This window comes from Ictidomys tridecemlineatus, chromosome 2 (genome assembly GCF_052094955.1).
Source record: "Ictidomys tridecemlineatus isolate mIctTri1 chromosome 2, mIctTri1.hap1, whole genome shotgun sequence".
Taxonomy (NCBI): domain Eukaryota; kingdom Metazoa; phylum Chordata; class Mammalia; order Rodentia; family Sciuridae; genus Ictidomys; species Ictidomys tridecemlineatus.
In genome coordinates this window covers 226,852,594-226,876,275 of record NC_135478.1, presented here as the reverse complement: position 1 = coordinate 226,876,275, position 23,682 = coordinate 226,852,594, and the positions used below count along the sequence as shown (strand labels likewise).

Sequence of the window (23,682 nt, the reverse complement as noted above, 5' to 3'; positions counted from 1 at the left end):
TAAAACCCATTTTGCTCTTGTGTAATATTTCTGTAGCAGGAATCCATGCTGTTGAGGCAGCTTTGTTCCATGTGGCTTGTTTCTGGACTAAACTTTCTTTCTTTCTTGTTTTTTTTTTTTTTTTTTTTTTTGCCATCCTCTGGAGCATTGATTTATTTTCAGTACTGCAACTGGGTGGCTGTCATGTCCATTCCAGTCCATAGGAAAGGGTAACATAATTTTGCTCAGAGCAGGTCACTTCCTTTTAGGTGATGGAGAAGAAGTGGCAGTCACTTCTGGTCATACTCTGTGGGTGAGAACTTGCCAAGATTTGTTGCAAAGAGTATTGGCTGAGTCAGATATGTGCTGTCCTAAAATTGAGTACTACTGAGGAAGGAGAATATGGAGTTTGTCCCTTGTCTATTTTCTACAGTTATGTGCTTTATCTTGTTCATCTGTAAAGCCTTGACATATTCTGAATTTGAGTATCTTTTTGTGAAAATAAATTACATGGATTTCCTTTCATCTGGGATGGATTCATTTTGCTCATGGTGTCTTTTTTTATATATAAATTTTGATTTTTAATGTAGTAAAATTAGTGTCCTCCCCCATACAAATATGTGTTTGTAGATTTGATTCTGGGTACTTATATCAATTTTGTTTCTAGGGGTAGACAGGACACCTTGGTTGATGTGCCTTACAAGCAATATGTAATAAACTTTCCAGTTTTAATTTAAAAAGGGAAAATATTATTTTAACACTGAAAACCAAAACCATCTGTTTGATGCCTCATGTAATTATTAATTTTACTTGACAGAATTTATAATTATTTGTAGTTTTTCTAACTGTAAAATTAATATTTATCAAATTTCTTTTCCCAAAATACTTCCCCTAAAATACATTTTGAATTTAGAAGATAGTCCCGAAATAGGGACATCAAATTGAAGTTCTGAAATGAGAGATGAAAGATCAAGTTTGATGTGAAAATTAGCATCCAAGCTGCTATGTATGTCTGCTGTGCAGGTCCCATGTGTTGGGGAATGTCAGAGAGGAGGGGGTGCTACAGATGCAGACCTTAGTCCTTGTGTGAAATGAGGTTTTAGGAATTTGAAGGCTTGTACGTGGCCCCTGGTGGAGTTGGTGAGAACAGCTGCTGAGGAGGAGGTGAAGGGAAGGTGAGGGAGCTCAGGCACTCCACAGGGCATTTCATGAAGTTGGTGCCAACAGGAGCAGCTGAAAGGACTTGATGATTTCCTTGACTGTTTGCAGGCATGTGAGGTTGGTATGGAAAGGTATACACAAATTTGGAGTTAGAAGAGAAGGCTTATAACCAAGAGTGTGGAAGTGCCTTGGGATCATTGGTGGAGATGCAGTGTTTCTTTATTCTGGTAATACACAAGAAAGCCAGAATGGGCATATGATTTTTATTTAAAGAGATGAATGATGTTAGTGGTGAAGGTGTTTGAAAATCCTCTCAGCAGTTAGGTTGCCTCCTGAGAAAGGAAGTACGAGGTATTTGGGGTTAAAGTCCTGAGTAGAATTGAAAAACAATATAATCAAGGTGTGTTCTTTTCAAATATTTAACTGTTAGAATGGCTAATAATTAGAATCCATGATTGTTTTAAATTAATGAGAATCTCACTTCATAAAACATGAAAACTTCAAAATGAGTCACACTGAAATTCTTATGTTCTGAAGATCAACTGCTATAATCCTGAATATAATGATAATATTACTAAGATGAAACTTCTGAGTCTATTTTTACTGTGGGCACAAGGAAAAGTAATACTTTGTTTATAGAAGTCTTTTTATAAGCCAAGGATGAAACCTTTTATGAAATTTATGACTGTTAAAGTGTAAATTTTTTGATTATCCTTTTGCTGAAGAGAACAGATATAAACAATAGCAATAATTTTATATGTGAACTTTTTCTTTATCAGTGAAGTATTGTCATTTGTTGTTTGATTTTTTTCCATTAACACAGATGTGTTGTAGATAAATTCACCAATGATTGATGTAAACATAAAAATGACTCTTTTTACCTCTTGTTTTCTGTGAAGCAGAAGTCAAAGAACAGTCTGCAGAAGAGGATGCTGAAGCAGAAGTGGATAGCAGCAAGCAGCCAGCCTCAGCTCTTCAGCGATCCATGTCTGAGGACTCTGCAAATTCCCTCGTCTCTGTTGGTGTAGAAGCCAAAATCAGGTTAGAGAATCAAAAGAGCTGGATTGTAAAAATTCAGGGAGGAAGGATTTGAGATGTTAATCTTGATGGAGTTTTATTGTTTAGTAGCTTTAAATTTAAGGCCAATACCTCTGTAGTTGGGATGGAGGATGGCTATGGAGTTTGGGGATTATAGATTGGGGAATACATGAGGGTGTTGCTCTGTTCACCCCACGTGAACACAGACAGTTAGCAATATGCTATTCCTGGCCAAAGAGATAGCTGTGAGTATTTAGCATAAGAACTGATTTTTGATACTTAATTGTAAACTTGAGTATGTTCTTTTCCCTTACCCTCTCCCCATTCTTTCAAAAAAGAAATATAGGACCTTACCACTTACTGGTATATAGTTCAGCTTTAAAGTAGGCAACACCTTGCCTGCTTTCTGGTTTTCTTCACGCGCTGGAAAGCACCTCCAGTTTCACAGCTATGAATCTTGTGTATCCTTAAGAGCCCCCCATTTTTATTTCTAATTCCACTCCAGATTTCCTTGTCCGCTGGTCTGCTCATCATCTGCATCTGGAGGTGTGTTAGATACCTCATTTTTAACAGTCCCAAAGTATGCCTGCTCTCTCTACCTCTGCCTCAGATGATCTTCTTCCCTGGGCTTCCCCATTTCAGTAAACAATACCAATGTATGCTCAGTTAACTTAGGACAGTTAATCCTCAATTTCTCTTTTTTCTCATACCTGATAATCCAAACCATTAAATCCTGTGGCTCAGCACAGCTTCTTACTATCTTGTCTGTCATCTTGGTTGAAACCATTGTTGCCCTTGGGAAGCTGTAGCCTTTTAAACCACCTCTCCTTCCCTGCTTCTCTTCTTTCTTTCAATCTTAAAGATTAAATAATCTAATTCTCTTTACCTTTCAACTTTTTTTACCTCCATTTTTTTTCTTAGCAAAGTTGCAAAAATTATTCTAAAATGTAAGTAATTTCTCCCCCTATTATATTATGCTGTTGGATTGAAATTAAATACTTAAACTATATTTAACATTTCATATCCTTGCTATTTTTCCAAGGCATGAGCTGCCCCTGGCTGTCTCTGAGACTTTCTTTGTCACTGTGCTTTTTCACACTATCTTTGCTGCTCCTGAACACACCAATCAGGTTTCTGTATGAGGGTCTTTGAGCTTGCTTTGCTCTCTATCACATGATTTATCTCCCAGAGAGACCTCCTTACCCCCTGCTTATTATACTATTATGTGAATCCAGGTAAAGGGTGTAAAAGTGTTGATTATACTGCAGTTCCTTCTCCCCCAGTAAGGTTTAAATGTCTTAAAAGCCAAACACTTGGGGCTAGGGTTGTGGCTCAGCGATAGAGTGCTTGCCTAGCACGTGTGAGGCTCTGGGTTCAATTCTCAGCTCCACATAAAAATAAATAAATAAAATAAAGGTATTGTGTCCAACTGCAACTAAAAAAAATATTTAAACAAGCAAAAAAACAAACACTTTCAGGTCTTATAGTTCAGTCATTAACCCGTTTGGAGTTGGTTTTTGTATTTGGTGTGAGTAAGGGTCATTCTTCTGTATGTGGATAGCCAGTTTTCCCAGCACCATTTATTGAAGAGGCGATTATTTTGCCATTGTGTGTTCTTGGCATCTTTGACAAAAGATGTGTGGGCTTATTTCTGTAATGTCTTTCCTATTCCATCAGTTTTTGTGTCTTTTTATACCAGTGTCATGCTGCTTTGATATATAATCATTTTGTAATATGTTTTGAAGTCAAGAGAGTGTGATGCTTTAGCTTTGTTCTTTTTACTCCAGCTAATTTTGGCTATTTATGGTCTTTTGTGGTTCCATACAAATTTAAGTATTGTTTTTTCTATTTCTGTGAAAAATGACATTGGATTTTTTTTGGACATTGAAATTTTGATAGGATCTTCATTGAATCTTTGGGTTATTTTGGGTATTAAGGACATTTTCACAGTATTCTTCCAGTCCCTGAACATGAAGTAACTTTCTATTTATTTGTGTTTTTCTTCAGTTTCTTATATCAGTGTTTTATAGTTACCAGGATACAGGTCTCTTATTGCCTTAGCTAAATTTACACTGAAGTATTAAAAAAAAAATTTGTTGCTAGTGTTAAATGAGATTGTTCTCTAACTTTTGGTTAGCTTAGTTTTAATATGTAGAAATACTATTTTTTAATGTTGATTTCATATCCTGAAACTTTAATGAATTCATTTTTTTTCGTCTAGCATTTTTTGGTGGCATCTTCAGGGTTTTCTGTACATGCATAAGATCACATCAGCAAATAGAGACAGATATGTGCGACAGATAACTTAAAAATTTCTTAAAAATTTACATGTTTCCTATTAGAGAAAATTGTATTTTTTTTCTCTTATTTCATCACTCTAGCTAGGACTTCTAGGACTTTCAACTGTGTTGAAAAGAAGTGGTTGAAAAAATAGTGAGAGTAAAAGTAAAATTTTACTGTTTGTTGCATATATACTGATTTCTCTCCTTTACTCTGTATTTTGTTTGCATTTTGCCTGCTTTCTTTCCCCCAGAGATATTTTTGAAGAATTAGCTTTTGATTTTGTTGATCTTCTCTATCACTGATTCTGTTATTTTCCTTTTCGTTTCTTGTCTTCTTTTGATTAATGTTCTATCAGTGTCTTCATTTATTTTTTCCCCCTGACTGTAGTTGAAAACTTTAGCTTACTAATATCTAAACTTGAATCTACTGATAATTTATGTAAATTTTAAGTTTCCCTTTAGTTTCAACTTTATCTCCATCACAAATTTTTACAGTAAGTAACTGAAGGGTTCTTAGCAATATATTTTCTAGTTTACCAATGTTTAGAAAATTTTAAGTCATCTGTTGCACATTTCTAGTTTTATTGCATTATTTTCAGAGAATATTGTCTGTAAAATTTGTCATTTTTGAATATACCATGTCTTTATTTATGGCTAATACGTACTCTATATTCAGATTGTTTTAATATGCTTGAAAAGAGCAAACTCTTCGTTGCAAACAGAATTGAATATAATATTTAAAAAAACTAGATTTTTTTCCTATTCCCTGTTAATGCAAAATGTTATGAAAGTTAATGGGGTAGCTACTGCAGGGGTGATAGTTGGAGACTTTTAATGCCTGAGAAGAAAGATCCGGTTGTAGAAGCAGTATAAAGAGAAAATATGTCTAAGAGGAGACATATGTTTAAATTTTGTTATTTCTAAGGTTATTTATTATGTCTGTATTCTATAGTATGTATTGTTTTTTTGTCCTTCCTTTGGGGCGGGAGTGGTTTGCTGGAGAATAGAACCCTGGACCCTGTACATGTTAGGCAGTCACTCTATCACTTGAGATATATCTGCTGCTCGTCTTTTTAACTTTTTAATCTCTTCTTTTTGAAAGTTAGTAGACTTTAAATTTTAGAACCGTTTTAGATTTACAGAATAATTGAACAGTGTTTCCATCACCACATCTCCAACCCCCACAGTTTAGTTAACATTGTGCATTAGTGTGGTTCATTTGTTATAATTGATAAACTAACATTCGTGCACTATTTATTTGTTATTTATTTTTTTAGATGTTGGTGGACCTTTATTTTATTCATTTATTTATATGTGGTGCTGCTTTTCTTTAGTCAGATTTAAAAATTTTTTTTTTTAGTTTTACATGGACACAATATTTTATTTCATTTATTGATTTTTATGTGATGCAAGGATTGAACCCAGTGCCTTACCTGTATGAGGCAAGCACTCTGCCACTGAGTCACAACCCCAGCCCTGGTCAAATGTTTGTTTTTTACAGATCATTTTCGTAAATATAAATTAGAATTTAAATATATACATATATATTTATTTATAAATATATTTATATTTAAATATATATATTTTAGTTGTCACTGGACTTTAATTTACTTCTATGTGGTGCTGAAAATTAAACCCAGTACCTCACACATGCTAGGCAAAAACTCTACCACTGAGCCACAATCCTAGCCCTAGAATTTTTTGATTTTGGTATGTTCACTAGTTTTAGAAAAATCATGGTGGTTTAGGAGTATAGCACTGGACTCTATCCCTAGCACCACAGGAAAGGGGGGAAAATCATGCTATAGAAAAGTAGAATTTCATAGGTATGATCATTATTAAACTTAATTGTTCTTATGGTATAATCATAGAATAGACTATAGAAAATAAGTTGAAAAAAGTCTAGCTTGCACTGAAGATATAATTTTGAAGCACCAGTATCTGGTTGTATGTTACTTAAGAATTGTTGAGTAAAGCTGCTTTTCTCTTTTCTGTCTCTTTTCATTTTTCATTTTTACCAGTGAACAACTCTGTGCTTTTTGTTATTGTGGGGAAAAAAGTTCCTTAGGACAAGGAGATTTAAAGCAATTCAGAGTAACACCTGGATTTATCTTGCCATGGAAAAACCAGACTTCCAACAGGGACATTGATGACAACAGCAGTGGGACCTATGAGAAAATACAAAATTCAGCTCCACGTCGACAGAGAGGACCGAGAAAGTGAGCAGTTTTGAATTTAAATTGTTGGGACGGAATAAAACTGTTTTTAGTGTGATGTTTTTAAGTTTACAGATGGGGTTGAACCACTATTAAAGATTTCCTCCCGTTTCCCACATTTCTGAAGAAACTTAATGACTCACCATTAACCCAGAAAACAGTCCTTTCCTTGAAATTTCTTTCTTTCTTTCTTTCTTTCTTTTTTTTAAAATCTGTTTTCTTAATTGTATGACAACTAAATCAGTATAATGACGAAAGTTAACTTTTGGAAGGAACTTTTAGAGAACATAACATAGGCTGAAGGGAGTTCATGGAATTTGTAAATGCAAGAAGACAATACATCAGTGTGGTCCTGCTTTTCTTCTCTAAATAAACCTTTTTTGGTAAGCGTTTAACATGATAGCAAAGTCAGATTGTCACTGTTTATGTCTTCTGTGTCATTCATTTTTCATTCTCTCATTTAATTAATTTATCTAATTTATAAGTGTATTTGTGTCAGAGAATATTGAGCTGCCCTATAAATTCTCAGCATAATACAGTTCTCTCCCTTTCTTTCCCCCTTTTTTCTTCTGTAATTATATGTTTAGAGTACTCTTTCTACAGATACAGAAGATATTTAAAAAAAAATAAGTATTTGTATAATTACATAGGTATGTCTGTTCATGGGTACATTGCAATCACCTAAAATTCTTGTCTGATATGCTTTTTAAATATTTTGTGTGGTTGTTTTTAAAGGCTCTCTTAATATATGGACTTGGCTTTGCTGGTTAGGAGAGAAGTTTCTGTAGTTGATTAATAAATATTCTTTTGGAAGGCTAACCAGCTCTATTCCTTGAGGTTGATGATGTAATCACCCAAGTGCTGTCTGGCTTATCTCCAAATTTAAGTACTAAAGCACTGTTGTGCTGTTCTTCCTTGATTGGCTCATTGTTTTTGAACTGCTGCCAAAGCCTTGAATACTTGAAGCAGGAATTGAAACAATAACAGAAACAATCTTTAAAGAATTTAAGGTAGAACAGTTTAAGGAAGCTCTGGAAGTACTGTATTTGGAGACTCCTCATATTTCTAAGGCTGTAATTAAATCATATATAGGTATTTTATCTTTTGTTATTAGTTGAGTGCTTACATATTAATAAAATATATCAAAAGTCCAGCAAACTTACAATGTCTATCCGTAATTAGCACATTCGATGAATTGAACCAGGGTATATCTTATATTCTCATGTTCCGTCTTTAATAATGGCAATTAGACAAAACCCAGTCCTGGGAAATAGAACTGGGCTTCATTTATTTACTTATTTTACAAATGAAGCTAATTTTTATTGAAAAATTTTATGAGCTCAGATAATTTATATTTGCAAAATAGCCTGGCCTTACTGAAAAGCTGTTATATATATTTAGTGCTTATCCAGTTGGTTAATTAATGATGAAAAGCCTGTAATGAAGTCCACTTAGAAAATTCAGCAGTCATATGGGGGTAGACAGCGAATTTATTTTAGTAATGATTTTAAATATTTGCAAAATGTATTACTAATGAAGTATGAACACCTAATTAATTTACAAAAATTGACAGGAAGTTTTTTTAAATGGATTTTTCTTCTTGTTTGCACTAAATATAAGAATATATAATCAAATGTTCTTGCCTTTTTTTTTTCTGCTTTATAACTTGAAATTTTATGGGTATGTATTTCAGCTGACTTCTCTTGATACTCTTTCCTAAGCTGAGCTGCTACCATCTGTAGGATTGACATTGGCATCTGATATGGTATATACATAAACTAGTCTCAAAACCTGATGGTTGAATTTCACCAAGCTTCTAGTTAGGAACTGATTAGTAATAGACTGATGAGTCATTCCATTGGTTTCTACACCATGTTTCCCATCAAATGCTAGTGCAAAAAATGCTAAAATAATAGTATTTATAGATGACCTGTTAGTCTTTATTTCTCCCAACAAAATAACAATGATTAGTAATGAATATATTTACAGGAATGAAGATTATATGTGTAGAAAAGTATTTGTTCTCATTTTACTGTGGGCATTTATAAAAATGAGAATTTAAGTTAGCATAGCATGCTGAACCTCTTTATGCATTTCTAATGCTAAACATAAAGTTACTGGTTATTTTATATGGTTTGATATTTAAATGTACTTATTGAAATATGTTAATACTTTTTTTCTTTCAATGATTCCAGGTATAAAAAAGTTTAGTACCCTGGTCATTGTGCTGATTTTCTCTTAATAGGAATCATGATAAATATCCAGCATACAGAAGTGCAGTGAGTTATGATCTATATTCAATAGTGATTTAATCCAGAATTATCATCAGGTTAAAATACTATGATATTAGGAGAAGATTTTAAGTTTCAGTGGCAGTCATCTGACTTAACATATTTAATGCTGAACATAATAACCATCTTTATTTATTGAATGCTCTTAAATAATAAAGTATTAGGGCTTAAAAGCCTGAAAACTCTTGTATGTTATCATTTATTCAGCATTTGGCATTCATTTTTTATACTGTAGTGTTAGCTGCTATACTGTCTTTCTTATGCCTTTAGTAGCTATTTTGTTTTTGCTCTGAATTCTGGTTTGTGAGGTGCAGTCTTGATTGAGACTACTTGCAACATCACGCCACGGGCCAGCTGTTGAGATTTGTTGAGGCGACCATAAGACGCTACAGCTGACGTGTTCCACCCACTTCCACTTCCACCTCCCTTTTAACGCTGTGTTTTCCCTGGAAAATAACCTTTCTTTACTTGAAATGAACTGCTACCTCTTCTGTGGCAGTTCTCTAACTTAAAGCACATTAAAGTTTTCTCAAGTTATGTTTTGTAAGCATTTAAGTAAGGACAAAGGGAATAGTCATTGTATGTACTAAAAACATTGTTCCTGACTAGAGTCTTTTTTTTTTTTTTAAGAGAATGGAAAAATAAATTTACAACTGTAATTTTAATTCTTATGTATCTGAAAACTCTTAGTTGCTTACATGAAATAATATGGCACCATTTTAATATTATACTCTGAATAATAATTGAATTCTAAAAATTGTTTTATGACAGTTTATATCTAATAAATTAAAATTTATTTGGCAGTACATTGTACTCAAATTGTTATAAAATGAAACAATTTTCTACTTCTTATCACTTTCGAAGCTATTTATCTTATTTCACTTTATTTTCAGAGAGCGATCTTCTCCTCAGAGTACAGTGTCTTGTGTAAGTGTAAGCACCCAGACAGCTTCAGATGATCAGGCCGGTAAATTGTGGGATGAACTCAGTCTGGTTGGCCTTCCAGATGCCATTGATGTCCAAGCCTTATTTGATCCTACAGGTAGGGGCTTCTCTTCAGTAACAGCTGCTTCTTGTTTCTGGAAGCACTGAAATTTTAGGGCATTATCAACTTATTCTCTAGAAGTTATCAGGGTCATATTATAAAAATGTCATTAAACATATCTGATTAGGTAAATTATGATTACCTAATTTATTTAAAGTCTGCAGAGTTAACACTGGACAGGATGCTTTTATAAATATTTATATACTGTTGTGTGTATAGCAGCCCCATGGTTATGTGAAAATTGAGGAAAGAAAATTTTAAAGGAGTGTGTGAAAACTTGGGGGAGTATAGCACTTTCCTGTCGGGATGGAAGACAGTAGATTTTTAGCCACATATATTCTCTTATAATAAACAGTATAATGAGCTCATACTCATGATATGGAGTGTTGGAATTTTAAGTAAATCTCATTCTATGCTTGAACTACAAATCCATTGATAGTGGTTCAATTGCTGTGTGATAGAGAATTTAGAGACTGAGCTGTTACTGATGAGTGGTGGGTGCTCTTGCTTGGGATCAAGTGGAATGTGTTGTTCGAATGTTAATTTTTTATACATCCCCTTTGTCATCAATAAGATATTAAATAATGTTCCTTTTGTTTTTATATTAAGATACCAAATAAAACAGTAATATTCAAATATAATGAATAAAAACTAACTTCATTTCATCTCAGATTACTGGGCTGTACCGCAAGAACTTCTGATTCAGTTGTTCTCAGATGTTGCCTGAGATTGTGCATTTCTAACAAGTCCCCAAGTTGACGTTGGTGCTGCAGCTCGCAGACTGGGGCATGATCTGAGAAGGACTGTTGGATGGGTGGTACACGCTACCATTATGTGCTTATCCAGCAGAGAGGACTTTGACATTTTAGGCCTTTATTTGCATTAATATTTTTGATGTTTATTCTTTTTTCTCCTTTTCACTTTTCACATTTGAGGCACTTGTTGGGCTCATCGTCGTTGTGTGGAGTGGTCCCTGGGAGTGTGCCAGGTGGAAGAACCATTGTTAGTGAATGTGGACAAAGCTGTTGTCTCAGGGAGCACAGAAGTAAGTAAAAGAAGCTAAATTTAAACCATGGTTTTATAAAATTTGCTTTATTCAACATAAAGGTTTATCTGCAAGAATTATTTATTAAATGATTATCATAGTGTTAAAAAAACCCTCAAAATAATAAATTAGTAATTTATATGGAGTAATTTGTATAGGCCACTAGAATATAGTATGTGCAGTTATTCAATAAATTTAATCTTTAATATTTTACACTTAAATCAGAAATTAATGTTTTTGGAAGCACTTTTACATCTATATGGTTACTCTTTAAGATAAAACTGATGAAGCTTCAAAATAAGAATGACAAGATATTTAACATGTCTTTTAGTGTGCAGGTTATCTAATTCCAATATTTTAAACATTGATTAAAAATTTTTGGCACAGTTGGCAGTTCAGTTAATCTTTGTGATGTCCTCCTTACATAATGTGCACAGTCTTCCATTTTTCAGAGCTTTCACTGCTGTCATTTTCATGTGATATTTGGAACAATCACAAAAATAAATGCAACAGTTAACACCCATCTGTAAAAACAGGAAGCTGAAATGTTGTTGCTTTGGCTTTTGACACATGTATTTGGAAGAAGTGAGACAGTGCTAAAGGAACATTAAAACTAGAAATTTTAGACCACCCTATCTGGGCTTTCATAGGTAGAATATAGGCAAAGCTCTCAAATGTATAGGTGAGCCAAAGACCTTGATTCAAGTAATTATTCAGCTTTTATAACAATAGTTTTATTCAGATTATTGAAATGATCTAATTCACATGGGTGGGTAACTGTTACCTTAAGAATAATCAAGTTAGAATGCTCATCTGGAAAATTTGGCATTACCTTTGAATGCATGTTATTAGTTTTGTTGTTGTTGTTTTGTTTTAAAATCTTAGACATTTTTCTGTATTGAAATCAAATGCACTTAAAAATATTTTTTATTATTTATTGATGGAACTTTATTTATTTGCTTATATGTGGTGCTGAGACTCGAACACAGTGTCTCACACATGATAGGCAAGCCCTCTACCACTGAGCCACAACCCCAGCACCATGTTAGTAAGTTTTGAACAGTATAATGCTTAATGGTACATTGCCTAGTCTGAATGTACTTAGCCAGATTGACTTGATGGACTAGTGAGAACCTTCTCTTTTGTGGATTACTTTAAAAGTAGTTTTGGAGGTAGGTTTGTTTTTTCCTGTGTGGCTGTGAAATTATTACAGGGAAGGCCATGAACTAAGGCTAACATGAACTTTATAGTGTTGCACTAAGACCAGAGGAAATTAGTACACATGGTGATATTTATGACAAATACAGAAAAATAGTTGTGTGCATATGCATAAATAGATCTTCTGTAGTTGTTTGTGGAGAGGATAGTTAAAAGGAAGGTTACCTCACCTCTCGTTTCTGGACAGAAGGTACTATTTTTACTTTTTATAAACGTTTACTAAATATTAAAATAGTATTTAGAGCTCAAGGCTTTGCTCTGTCCTTGGGAGAGGACTGCTGGAATCTTTGGGAGACCAGCATTTCTTTTAACTTCACCTAGGCATTAGTATTATATAGACCCAATCAAATCAAATACTGAGAGAATGCTTGCAGCAGGTAGGTGGTTTGTAGATGATAAGGGCACTAGTGGCAGCATTGTCAAACCTTTATCTTACCACTAATTTAGTCAATCAAATTTATAGTAGTATTATGTTTATTGCCATTTCTACTGCTTTTTGTTTATTTTGTTGTTTTCTCCTTTATCAGATAGGCACTGGATGAACCATGTAGCTAAAATTTGCACTTAAGAAAGAAAGATTGTCTGACTGACAGAATTTCAAACATATAACAACACATTTGTTGAAAAGGCTGTGGGGAAACGGATATCCTCATGCTTTGGTGGTTGGAATGCAAATTGTTGCCAGTATTCTGGAGGCAAATTTGGTGATCATCATAAACTGCATATGCATGTAATCTTTGATTCTTCTAGAAATCAATTCTGAACATGCCTCCAGTAACACAGAAATGTGAGCAATTAGCATTGTTTAATTTGCAATGTATTATAAAGAACATAAATGCCCATATAGTTAGGTTACGTAAATGGTTGAATAAACTATGGTACAGCCATATAGTGGAATACTATGTAGATATTACTGAGTAATATCTGTGACTGGGTGTATAGTGGTTTCCATGATATATTATTAAATGAAGAAAAAGTAAAAGAACTTTTGTAGTGTCGTACTCTTTATATAAGAAAAATGAGATCTAAGAATACATGCTTAATAGTGGAAAAGAAGCCCGATAAGGATACACCAGAAACTAAACATACTGGTTACTAATGAGAGGTAAGAGAGAAACAAGTGGAAAGAAGGGAATCAAATAAATTACATGTAGACAGTGAGAATTAGGTTTCTCAATGTTGAAGAAAGAAACTACAAGTAAGAAAAAGGTAAATGCACTTGTGGTATTGAAATTGAATCGGAAGTATAACATGGTTTTTAATATTTATACAGATATCTCTGTATATAAAGTAGGTTGACACCCAATTCGTGTCTTCATACATGTATTTTGGATAATGATGTCTGTCACATTCCACAGGTTTGCTGTGTTTTAAACCCATTTTTTTTAAATTAATACTTTTAAATTAGGGAGTGTGAAATTTTACTATCTTAAATTTCAGTAATTTTGATTGGGATTGAGAACTAGTTGTAAAACTCATGTACTACTTCTATTTAGATCTCCTTTTTGCAGAAGAAATTTTTTAACCTGTGACATTCATTAAAATGAAATACAAAAATTACCTGAAGTTAGAATTTGGGTATTCAATCTAAGGTGAGAGAACAAGATAGAAAGCTCAGAAACAGGGATGCATTCTTCCATAAAATGTTTTGATTGTGCCCATCTTTTCTTAAGAATGCATCCTTATGCATTCTCAGTGAAGTGTGTGATGTTTCTCTCCTTTTGATAACTTTCTGTTGATCTCCCTGTGAAGGCTATAAGCCCTACAAGGGCTTGGGCAACATCTATTCTGGTTTGTTTTTTTGTCTGGTACCTAATGAAGACTTGGAACATGGGAGAGTCTTCTATCTTGAAATAGATAAATCATGTATGAAAGGAATTTTCCACTAAAGGGCAAATTCCATTGCATGAGTTTGAGTGGGGAGGTGTGCCATTCTGGCAGCTAGTGGATAGAGACTAGGGCCACTGCTGAACAATTTGTAACGAACAGCCTCCTACATCGAAGAATTATCTAGCTCAAAAGTCAGTAGCGCCGAAGTTGAGAAATCCTTGTTCAACTGCCGGTGTTACTACTTTTATAAGATTAATATGCTTAATATCGTGTGTGTGTGTGTGTGTGTGTGTGTGTTTATTAATTTTTTTAATTGGGGCTTGGACCCAGGGATGCTTTACTACTGAGTTACATTCTAAATAAATACTTTTTAAATTTTAGGCAGGATGTGTCACTAATATGTCAAAACTGGCCTCGAATTTGGAATCCTCTTGCCTCAACCTCCTGAGGTGCTGGAATTATAGCCATGTGCCTCTGTACCTGGCTCATAACCAGTATTTTCAATGGGAAGAAATTAGAAATTTTGACTTCTTGGTCTGTCTGTGATACTCTTAGCTAATGTCAAGTAGTATCTTCCCCAATCTCATTATCGGTTGATACTAAAGATTCTTCATCTGCAGAGTTAGAAATTATTTTCTTTTTATCCTAAAATGCAGTGGCTATGAAGAAGATACCAGCAAATCTTGCATGAATTATTTCATCACAGTACTGAGTGCAAGGTCTAGTTTTTGCAAGATAATTCAAGATAGTTGTTTGACCTCAGAACACCATTAGATATATATACATGTAAATATACATTTAGGCATATATGTGTATGTATACCTAAAGTTAATGTGTTTGTTTCCTGTTACCATGCCAACTAAACCCTGAATTTTTTAATAAATATTTAGTTTTAGGTGAACACAATATCTTTATCTTTATGTGGTGTTGAGGATTGAACCCAGTGCCTCGCACATGCCAGGCGAGTGTGCTACCGCTTGAGCCACATCCCCAGCCCAAACCCTGAAATTTTTATGTAGGAAACAAAGTCAGGTGGAAACAAAGAAGAAATTGGATATTTCTATTTTAGAAATTGAAAGTTTTATATTCTTATGTAAAACCCTTGTAAAAATTGGTGGTCCTATTCATCTATGGAGACCTTGACCTTAGGACTTTTCTCCAAAAAAAGTCATAATTTATATTTTAATTTTTAGGTTTAAATAAGTTTGGCTTAAAGAACTTGAGTTTGTGATGAGGAGAATGGTATTCTTTGACACTAATGGATCTCTTGGATGTATACTGTGGGGGAGGGGCCGAGATTAATACAAAATGATATATCTATAAAATACCTTTTTAAGATTGCATAGGAAACTGACAGTTTGTTTTTCTTTCTTTTCTTTTTTTTTTTTTTTTTCCTCTGGAATATTTTCTATGTCTGTAGCTCTGTATACAAGGTGACTTTTCATTGCATACCCTTTATTAAATTTTGAATTTTGAACTATGGTAATTTAAAAAGGACTTAGAGACTGCTTTTGCTTAAAAAAAAAAACAAAACTGATTCTACACTTGTGTTTACAGATGTTTACCTGGTATCTCTGCCTGCATTTTGCATCTGTTCCCTTTGTTCCAAGCCAGTCATCTTGGATTTCAGGACCAACAGGTCTGATTGATGACATCTTTAGATGACTCTACCCCCTCAGGCACCAGCAAGTTTTAAATTTCTGCTGATAAGGCCCTGCCTGACCATTCCTGAGATAGTGGTCAACCAGACCACAGTTTGCACACTTCTGGTCCCCCTTGTGTACATAATCTAGGAGTTCATGTCAGTATCCCTACATGCAGAGCTGGAAATGCTGTGCCCCATGTCTTCTCAGTGTGTCCGTACTGATTAAAGCTTCTTTCTTGTTTTTTTACTATTACTTTTTGCCTTTTGGATGTGTGGCCAGACCTACTTTATTGGGGCCACCAGAGATGGACCTTTGTTAACAGTAACATATTTATTCCAAATTTAACTTTCAGCAGTTTCTAATGTGTCCTAAAAATGTTTTTTAAAAATTTATTTATATAGCTTATGCACTAATATGTACATATTTTATTACTTAAAATTATTTGTTTCATGTAGTATAGGAATCTAATTTTGTTTTTTCACATGTGGAGAGCCTACTCTAACTACACCATTTATTGAAATATCTTTTCTTGTGTTCCACTTATTTGAAATATAACTTGCATTAGAGAGCAGATGTTCACTATATGTATAGGTTTTTCTAGGCTCTTTATTTTAGTTCATTTTTATACTCATGTATCCAGCTATCATGGTTACTATAGCTTTATGCAAAGTCTTAATATTGGGTAATGAATGTGTAACTTATACCGTCATCTATAGCAGAAAACTTAGAACATACCTTCCACTGAGAATAATTAGAATTGTTATATAAAATAGTTTTCCAAAGAGATATTTAAAACAACAGAAAGCTAGTACAGTAATAAAGACTTGAAGGAATGAGAGCTCTGAGGGTTGTACATGGGTCAGTTTGACATGAGTATTTCCCCTTGAGGCATTTTTTCAGTTCATGAAAAAACAGCTGAGATGTTGCAAAGCTGAAAAGAGTTTTTGGCAGTCTACAGAGCTGGGATGGCACAAAAGAGTTTTGGTCTATTACGTACTATACATTTCCATTTGGGACCCTTGAAGACTGTACTAGAGATCAGCAAATTATGGCCTATGGGTCAAATATAGTCCTCCAGGTGGTCCACAAGCTAATAATAATTTTTTACATTTTTTCAAATGGTTGGGGGAAAAAAGAGATAATGAATTTCATGATACATGAAAATCATATGAAATTCAAGTGCTACTGTCCAAAAATAAAGTTTTATTTTAAGGAAGCCACAGCTAATTAGCATACTATCTGGGTCTCATGTTGCCACTACATGTATAGAGTTCAGTTGTTGCTGCATAGATCACATATACTTTGAATTGTTGATTGCATACTGCAAATTACAGTGATGAAGTTTTAATTTTCAAATTTTGAATGCCACATATATTGTCCTTGTGTCTTATTTCTTTTATTATCAGAGCATGCCTATCATGTTTAAAGGAGAGAAGTGGACTTCGAGTGGTAGTGGTTTTGAGGCATAGCAGAGTGGATTTTATTGTCATTAGATGGGAAAGCATTGTATTTATTATATTAGAACAGTATAGGTGTGCTAAAAAAAGAATAAATATGTTAATAATACTGTACTGAGTACAGTGTTATCATTTCACAGGAATATAGAGGTCAGAAGGAATAGTAAATTAAAACAAAATATGAGCAGGATTTCTTTCTAAAAGTAAAAAAATGAAACTTAGACTGCAATTAAAATAAGTTTCTAAATGGCTCATTTGTTAGCCAAACAGGGGAAAAAAAAAACATTTTAACAATTGTGAGGTAATGAAATTGTGTTTGAGTATGGCAACTAAAGATATGTATCCACAGAAAATAAGCTTGCTGAACACTCTTTTGCACGAGAGTAGTTACTTTAAAAGTTAAGGTAATTGAGAGCAATGTGAAGGGTCATTTTAAAAACAAAGCAATGGATTTCCAGTAGTGTTGTAGACTTTTGGTGAGTCAATAAATGCTACCAGTTCTGCTCAGTTGTTATTAATTCCAGCAGTCAATAATGAGTTTGAAGCAATTGAAGACTTAGTTTTTATGAAATATCTATGAGAAATAACTACAAGGGAAAACATGAGAAACTGAGAAAATGCTAGTTCATTACAATCTGAACTGGAATCTTTTGAGATGTGTTGTAACAGATATCGGTAAGAATAAGTGTGAAGCAGAAAAAGATGTCAGCTGGACAAATTTATGTATATATGTATTTTTTTATTAGCACTTAATGGTCATACATACTACATCTCACCAAACTCAGATATGCATGGAAATCGATTCCAATTCATTATTCCCGCTTTTCCTTCCTTTTCTTCTCCCGCCTGCCCTCCTCCTTCCTCTACTCTATTAGACATCCTTGTGCTTGTCTGTTAATTTGTATTTCATTGATTCCTTATGTAATCTATCCTTCTCCTCCCACTTTCCTTTATTTTACTCTGGTTTCTCTGTTTTAATTTGTATTTAGTCTTATATGCTTCTGCATATGAGAGAAACATTTGACTTCTGAGTTTCTGAGTTTGGTTTATTTCATTTAGCATCATATTCTCCATTTTAATCCATTTGCCACCAAATGCCATAATTTCATTTTTATTTTATTTTTATTTTTTATTGGTTTTGCTGGGGATTGAACCCAGGGCCTTGTGCATGCTAGGCAAACATTCTACCAGCTTATATCCCCAGCCCAATTTCCTTCTTTTTAATGGGTGAGTAGGACTCCATTTATTTCTATTTATCTGTCTATCTCACAGTTTCTTAATACATCAGTAGGATAAATTTATAAAGCTTGTTAAAATACAAGGTGTTTAAATCAGACGTGGTGGCACATGCCTGTAATCTTGGCAGTTTGGGAGGCTGAGACAGAGGATTGCAATTTTAAAGTCAGCCTCAGCAACTTAGGCCCTAAGCAACTCAGCGAGAACCCTGTAACTAATAAAATATTAAGGAAAAAAAAAAAGGGCTGGGGATGTGGCCTAGTGGTTATGCACCCCACGTTCAATCCCCTGTACCAAAAAAAGAGAAAAGAGTAAATAATAATAAGTGTTTAAAACCTGTGGTTATATGTTGTATAATTTGTTAGCAGATACTTTGCAGAAAATATTTAAATTGGTCATGTATTAATAAATTAATAGTGTTAACAATGAATTTGATTTATTCTTGTGGATTTACTGTTAAATTCTATTAATTTTTTTTTAGATAGGAGTGAATTACTCTTCTACACAATTGGATGACTTAGTGAAGTTTTATTGCAGTTTTAAAAAAAATATCTATTTTTTAGTTGTAATTGGATACAATATCTTTATTTTGTTTATTTTTAAGTGGTGCTGAGGACTGAACCCAGGGCTTTGCATGTGGTAGGCGAGCTGGGCGAGCGATCTTCTGCTGAGCCACAACCCCAGCTCTTTACTGCAGTTTTCTTAGCTGAGGGCCAAGATGAATTTTTTTCTGAATGATAAAATTGCTCTCAAACATTATATCAAATACATGAGTTTGCAAGTTATCCTTCATTGCAGGCTTTGTAGTATTCAGTAAGAATTCAACCTGAAATTTCGAGGATAAAGAAGTGCTTATATACGAAACTTACACTATGGTAATATCATTTATACAATATCTAGTATTATTTGAATCACAAATAATAGTGATCCACTTTAAACAGTTCAGATGCTGTCAGTGTTTAAAATAAAAATCAAGGTCTTCATGCCTAAATAAATTGACTGGAGGAATCTATTTTCAAATGATAGATCCTGTAGCACTTTAAGACCTTAAGGTAAATAGAAAGGAAATTTCTATATTTCAGAATGCATTTAACTTTGTAACTGAGGTGCTTCAACCTATCTTTTAATTGAAAGTGATTATTTTACAATATAGTGGCATGGTAAAAGGTCAAGAAAACAGTGTAATAAATTTTATAAATACTTTTCAAAGATGAATTTGCTTGTTATATACTGTTGATATTATTATTTGATAGCATTTTTGCTTAAAATGGATATGTAAAATTTCATTATAGACAAACATGAATAGATTTACATCTACAGTCAATTTTTATGAAAGGTAAAAATGGCTTTGAACTTCAGTAATGTGAAATGTTATCTTGCCTCCAAATTCCACTATTTTTAATTTTGATATGTAGTAAAATATTTTATGCAGTTATCACAGTTTGAATAATACAATCAAATTTGTGAAAATTTGTTTTCTTTCTTGTTAAGTACATACATTGATAAGAGTGTTGATTTTTTTTTCCCCTCTTGTTTCACAAAGCCTAAAATAGTTAATATCTGGACCTTTTCAGAAAAAGTTTGCTGATCCTTGGTTTCCACCCTTGAAATAAGGGAAAGCTGGTGGGGGAAAATGTTTCCACAAAGTCTTGAAACCCAGCTTCAGATCAGCTCTTGTATACATTGAATTAATATGGTTTTCTAGGGTTAGGGTTAGGGTTGTGCCTCAGTGGTAGAGCACTTGCCTAGCACTTTTGAGACACAGGGTTCTATTCTCAGCACCATGTAAAAATAAATAAAATAAAGGTACTGTGTCCATCTACAATTAAAAAAATAGTTTTTCAAAAAATGATCTTCTAGGGCTGGGGTTGTGGCTCAGCAGTAGAGCACTCACCTAGTAAGTGTGAGGCCCTGGGTTTGATCCTCAGCACCACATAAAAGTAAATAAAATAAAGGTATTGTATCCAACTACAACTAAAAAATAAATATTAAAAACAATTATCTTCTATAGCCTAAGTGCCTATCTGAAGAAAAAAATGAAAGTCTCTGGTGGAAAATAATATCATCCAGTGCCTCAGAATTTCTCTACAACTTTAACAAAAACAAACAGAAAGTTACCATGCATACTAGAAAACAAGATCAAAGTACTGACAATCGAGACAACAAACAATAAGAAAATGTCTTCGGGTTTCTTTTGGCCCTTTATATTTTCACATAAAAGTATATATTTTCAAAAACATAATGTAGAGAATAGGTTTGCAGTGGTATTCTGAAAGCACAGAAAGCACTAACTTTAAAAGAGAATATTGAGAATTCAATTACATTACTAAAATAACTTGTTAAAGATACCATATGCCTCAGGGGTAGAGTGCTTGTCTGGCATGTGTGAGGCCATGGATTTGATTATTAGCAACACAAAAAACATAGAAACAAAAACACCCATAAAAGTGAAAACTTGAGCCATAGAGAGGAAGAATATAATGGCAATAAATTTGGCCAGAAATTTGGATTCTAGAATATGTAAAACAACTTGCAGATCAATAAATAGAGCAAGGACAGCCCAGTATTGAAATGGGCATAAGACCCAAACAGGTGATTTACTAATGAGATAATTCAAATGCCCACTAAACTTGAAAAGTTGCACAGTCCCATTAGTGATTTATGAAACACAGATTTGAAACTGTATTGGGATATTATTAGTAGTTGTCAAATTAGTGTAAATTAAGTCAGTGTATTAATTGAGTATGGTTCATTGGAAACTTTTATGCAACTTGTGTGAAAGATTGATAGTCACATAGATAAGTACAGTCTATTTTCCTATCTAGTGAAGTTGATGATTTTAAAGACCTAGCAATTCCATTCCTGTTTATATACCTTAATAACCCAGTGTTTTCAAAAATTGTGGTCCCAGGATTCCTTTGTATCTTAATACTCTTAATTTGAAACACTATTGTTCAGCTTAATTCAGAAGAGTTAAATTCTATATCTGCTTTTACATTTAGTGTGTTGAAATATGTTCTTTGATTGGAGTATATGAACAAAATCCAACTTCACATACACCAGGAAAAATAAAAAGTATTTTAGTTAGCCTTGTTAGGATTATGAATATTTTTTTTTTTTGATTCTACACCCAAATTAAAAAGTATGAGTTTTTACAAGATTTGATCCATGGTGGAACCTGCATCCCAATCACTAAACTTTTTCTCTCTTCATCATTATAATCCATAATAATGTCTGGAAATTTAAAAAGATCTTTTATCCTCATATGACTTTATAACATGATTAACATTTTATAACATGATTAAGATATGAGGGCTGGGGATGTGGCTCAGTGCTTGCCTGGCATGTGTAAGGTCCTGGGTTCAATCCCCAGCACTGCAAAAAAATTTTAAAAAGCTATCTTTGGAAAATATTGGTTCATTGAGTAATAATCCAGATATTCCAACTTTTCATAACATTTAAGCAAAAATTTGTATTTTTATATAATCTTCAGTTTCATCAGAAAAGTCTTTAAGTATTGAGAAGCAGTCAAGCTTATATTGGCAGATATAGTTTTCAAATTTTGTTATTGGCCCCACATACTCTTAGTTGATTTCCTTGAAGTGAGAGGTTGTTTTAGTCAGTATTGAAGAAAAGCAGATAATCTGGATAAGTATTACCTTTTGTTCTTCCTTGTTTAAATGGTAACTCAAATACAAAAGTGCTTGGAAATCCATTGTGCTTTGGTGTAACAGAATTGCTTTATGCTTTCCCTTTTTTGTCACACAAATAATAATGATACATGTATTCATGGATCAAGACTTAATTTTTACTGCTTTAGCAATGATGATCTTTTTTTTAAAATTTTTTATTTTTTATTATTATTTTTTTTAATATTTATTTTTTTTTTAGTTCTCGGCGGACACAACATCTTTGTTTTTTGTATGTGGTGCTGAGGATCGAACCCGGGCCGCACGCATGCCAGGCGAGCACGCTACCGCTTGAGCCACATCCCCAGCCCTAAAATTTTTTATTTTAAGTTTTATTTTTTCTGGTACTGGGGATTGAACCTGGGGCCTCATGCATGCAAGGCAAGCACTCTACCAACTGAGCTATATCCCCAGCCCCTATTTTTAAAATTTGTTCTTTTGAGTTATACAAAATAGCAGAATGTATTTTGACATATACATACATGGAGTAACTTCCCATTGTTGCAGTTGTATGTGATGTGGAGTTACACTGTTTGTGTTTTCATATATGAACAAAGGAAAGTTATGTTCAATTCATTCTATTGTTCTTTCCCATTTCCATCCCCCTTCCCTTCTCCCTATTCCCCCTGTCCAATTCTGTGAACCTCCATTCCTCCCTCCCCCAGCCTAATGTGAGTCAGCATCCACATATCAGAGAGTATATTTGGCCTTTCCTTTTTGGGATTGGCTTATTTCAATTAGCATGAAAGTCTCCAGTTCCACCAGTTTTCTGGAAAATTCCATAATTTCATTCTTCCTTAAGGCTGAGTAATATTCCATTGTGTATAGGTACCACATTTTCTTTATCCATTCATCTATTGAAGAGATCTAGGTTCGTTCCATAGCTTAGCTATTGTGAATTAAGCTGCTATGAACATTGATGTGGCCACATCACTATAGTGTGCTGATTTTAAGTCCTTTGGGTATATGTCAAAGAGTGGGATAGCTAGCTGGGTCTGATGGTGGTTCCAGCAATGAGATCTTAATGAGACATTAATTTTTTACTGCAGTCGTAGGGCCATTTGGGAATGTAGTAACGTCTAGTATAGCTTGATACCACTTCCTTTAATTTGTAGAATGACAGCAACTGTTTTACCTTTACTGTTTTACAGCTTTGGTAGAACCATGTGCAAATATGAACATGATAAAAGTGGTAAATATCTTATTTTGAAAATAGCTTTGGCCTCACAAACTCTGTTGAGGCTAGTTTTAGTGATCTCCTTTTAGGGATCTGTCAAAATCTTTTAAATGAAATTTTAGGATCCACATTTATTTATTATTAATTTAACTTTTGGTGGTGCTGGGGATTGAACTCATGACCTTGACATGCTAAGCAGGTGCTATGCCACTGGACTCCATCCCCTATGTGGTCAATTGTTTGAGAACAACTCTAGAAAAGTGTTTACAGGTGTGTGTCAGAATTCACACATAAGATTGTATAGGTTGAAGCAGTTAGCTAGCCATTTGGGGAAATTCCTTAATTCTTAGCAGTGTAAATTACAATGTGACT

General features: G+C 33.7%; 1 protein-coding gene across 22 annotated transcripts in view; it reads left to right on the top strand.

Annotated features, from left to right (window-relative positions):
• The window catches only part of Kmt2c (lysine methyltransferase 2C), a 271,073-nt gene that overhangs the window by 92,901 nt on the left and 154,490 nt on the right, over positions 1-23,682 (top strand). For 16 of the 22 annotated variants that reach the window (XM_078040864.1, XM_078040869.1, XM_078040876.1 and 13 more), the window contains 4 exons: positions 2,040-2,181; positions 6,482-6,679; positions 9,861-10,009; positions 10,948-11,057. In XM_078040864.1, coding sequence (XP_077896990.1) covers positions 2,040-2,181; positions 6,482-6,679; positions 9,861-10,009; positions 10,948-11,057 — 599 coding nt within the window. Of the gene's footprint in view, positions 1-2,039; positions 2,182-6,481; positions 6,680-8,858; positions 8,956-9,860; positions 10,010-10,947; positions 11,058-23,682 lie in introns of those variants that run through there. The other 6 variants (XM_078040883.1, XM_078040865.1, XM_078040880.1 and 3 more) reach the window with 3 other exon arrangements.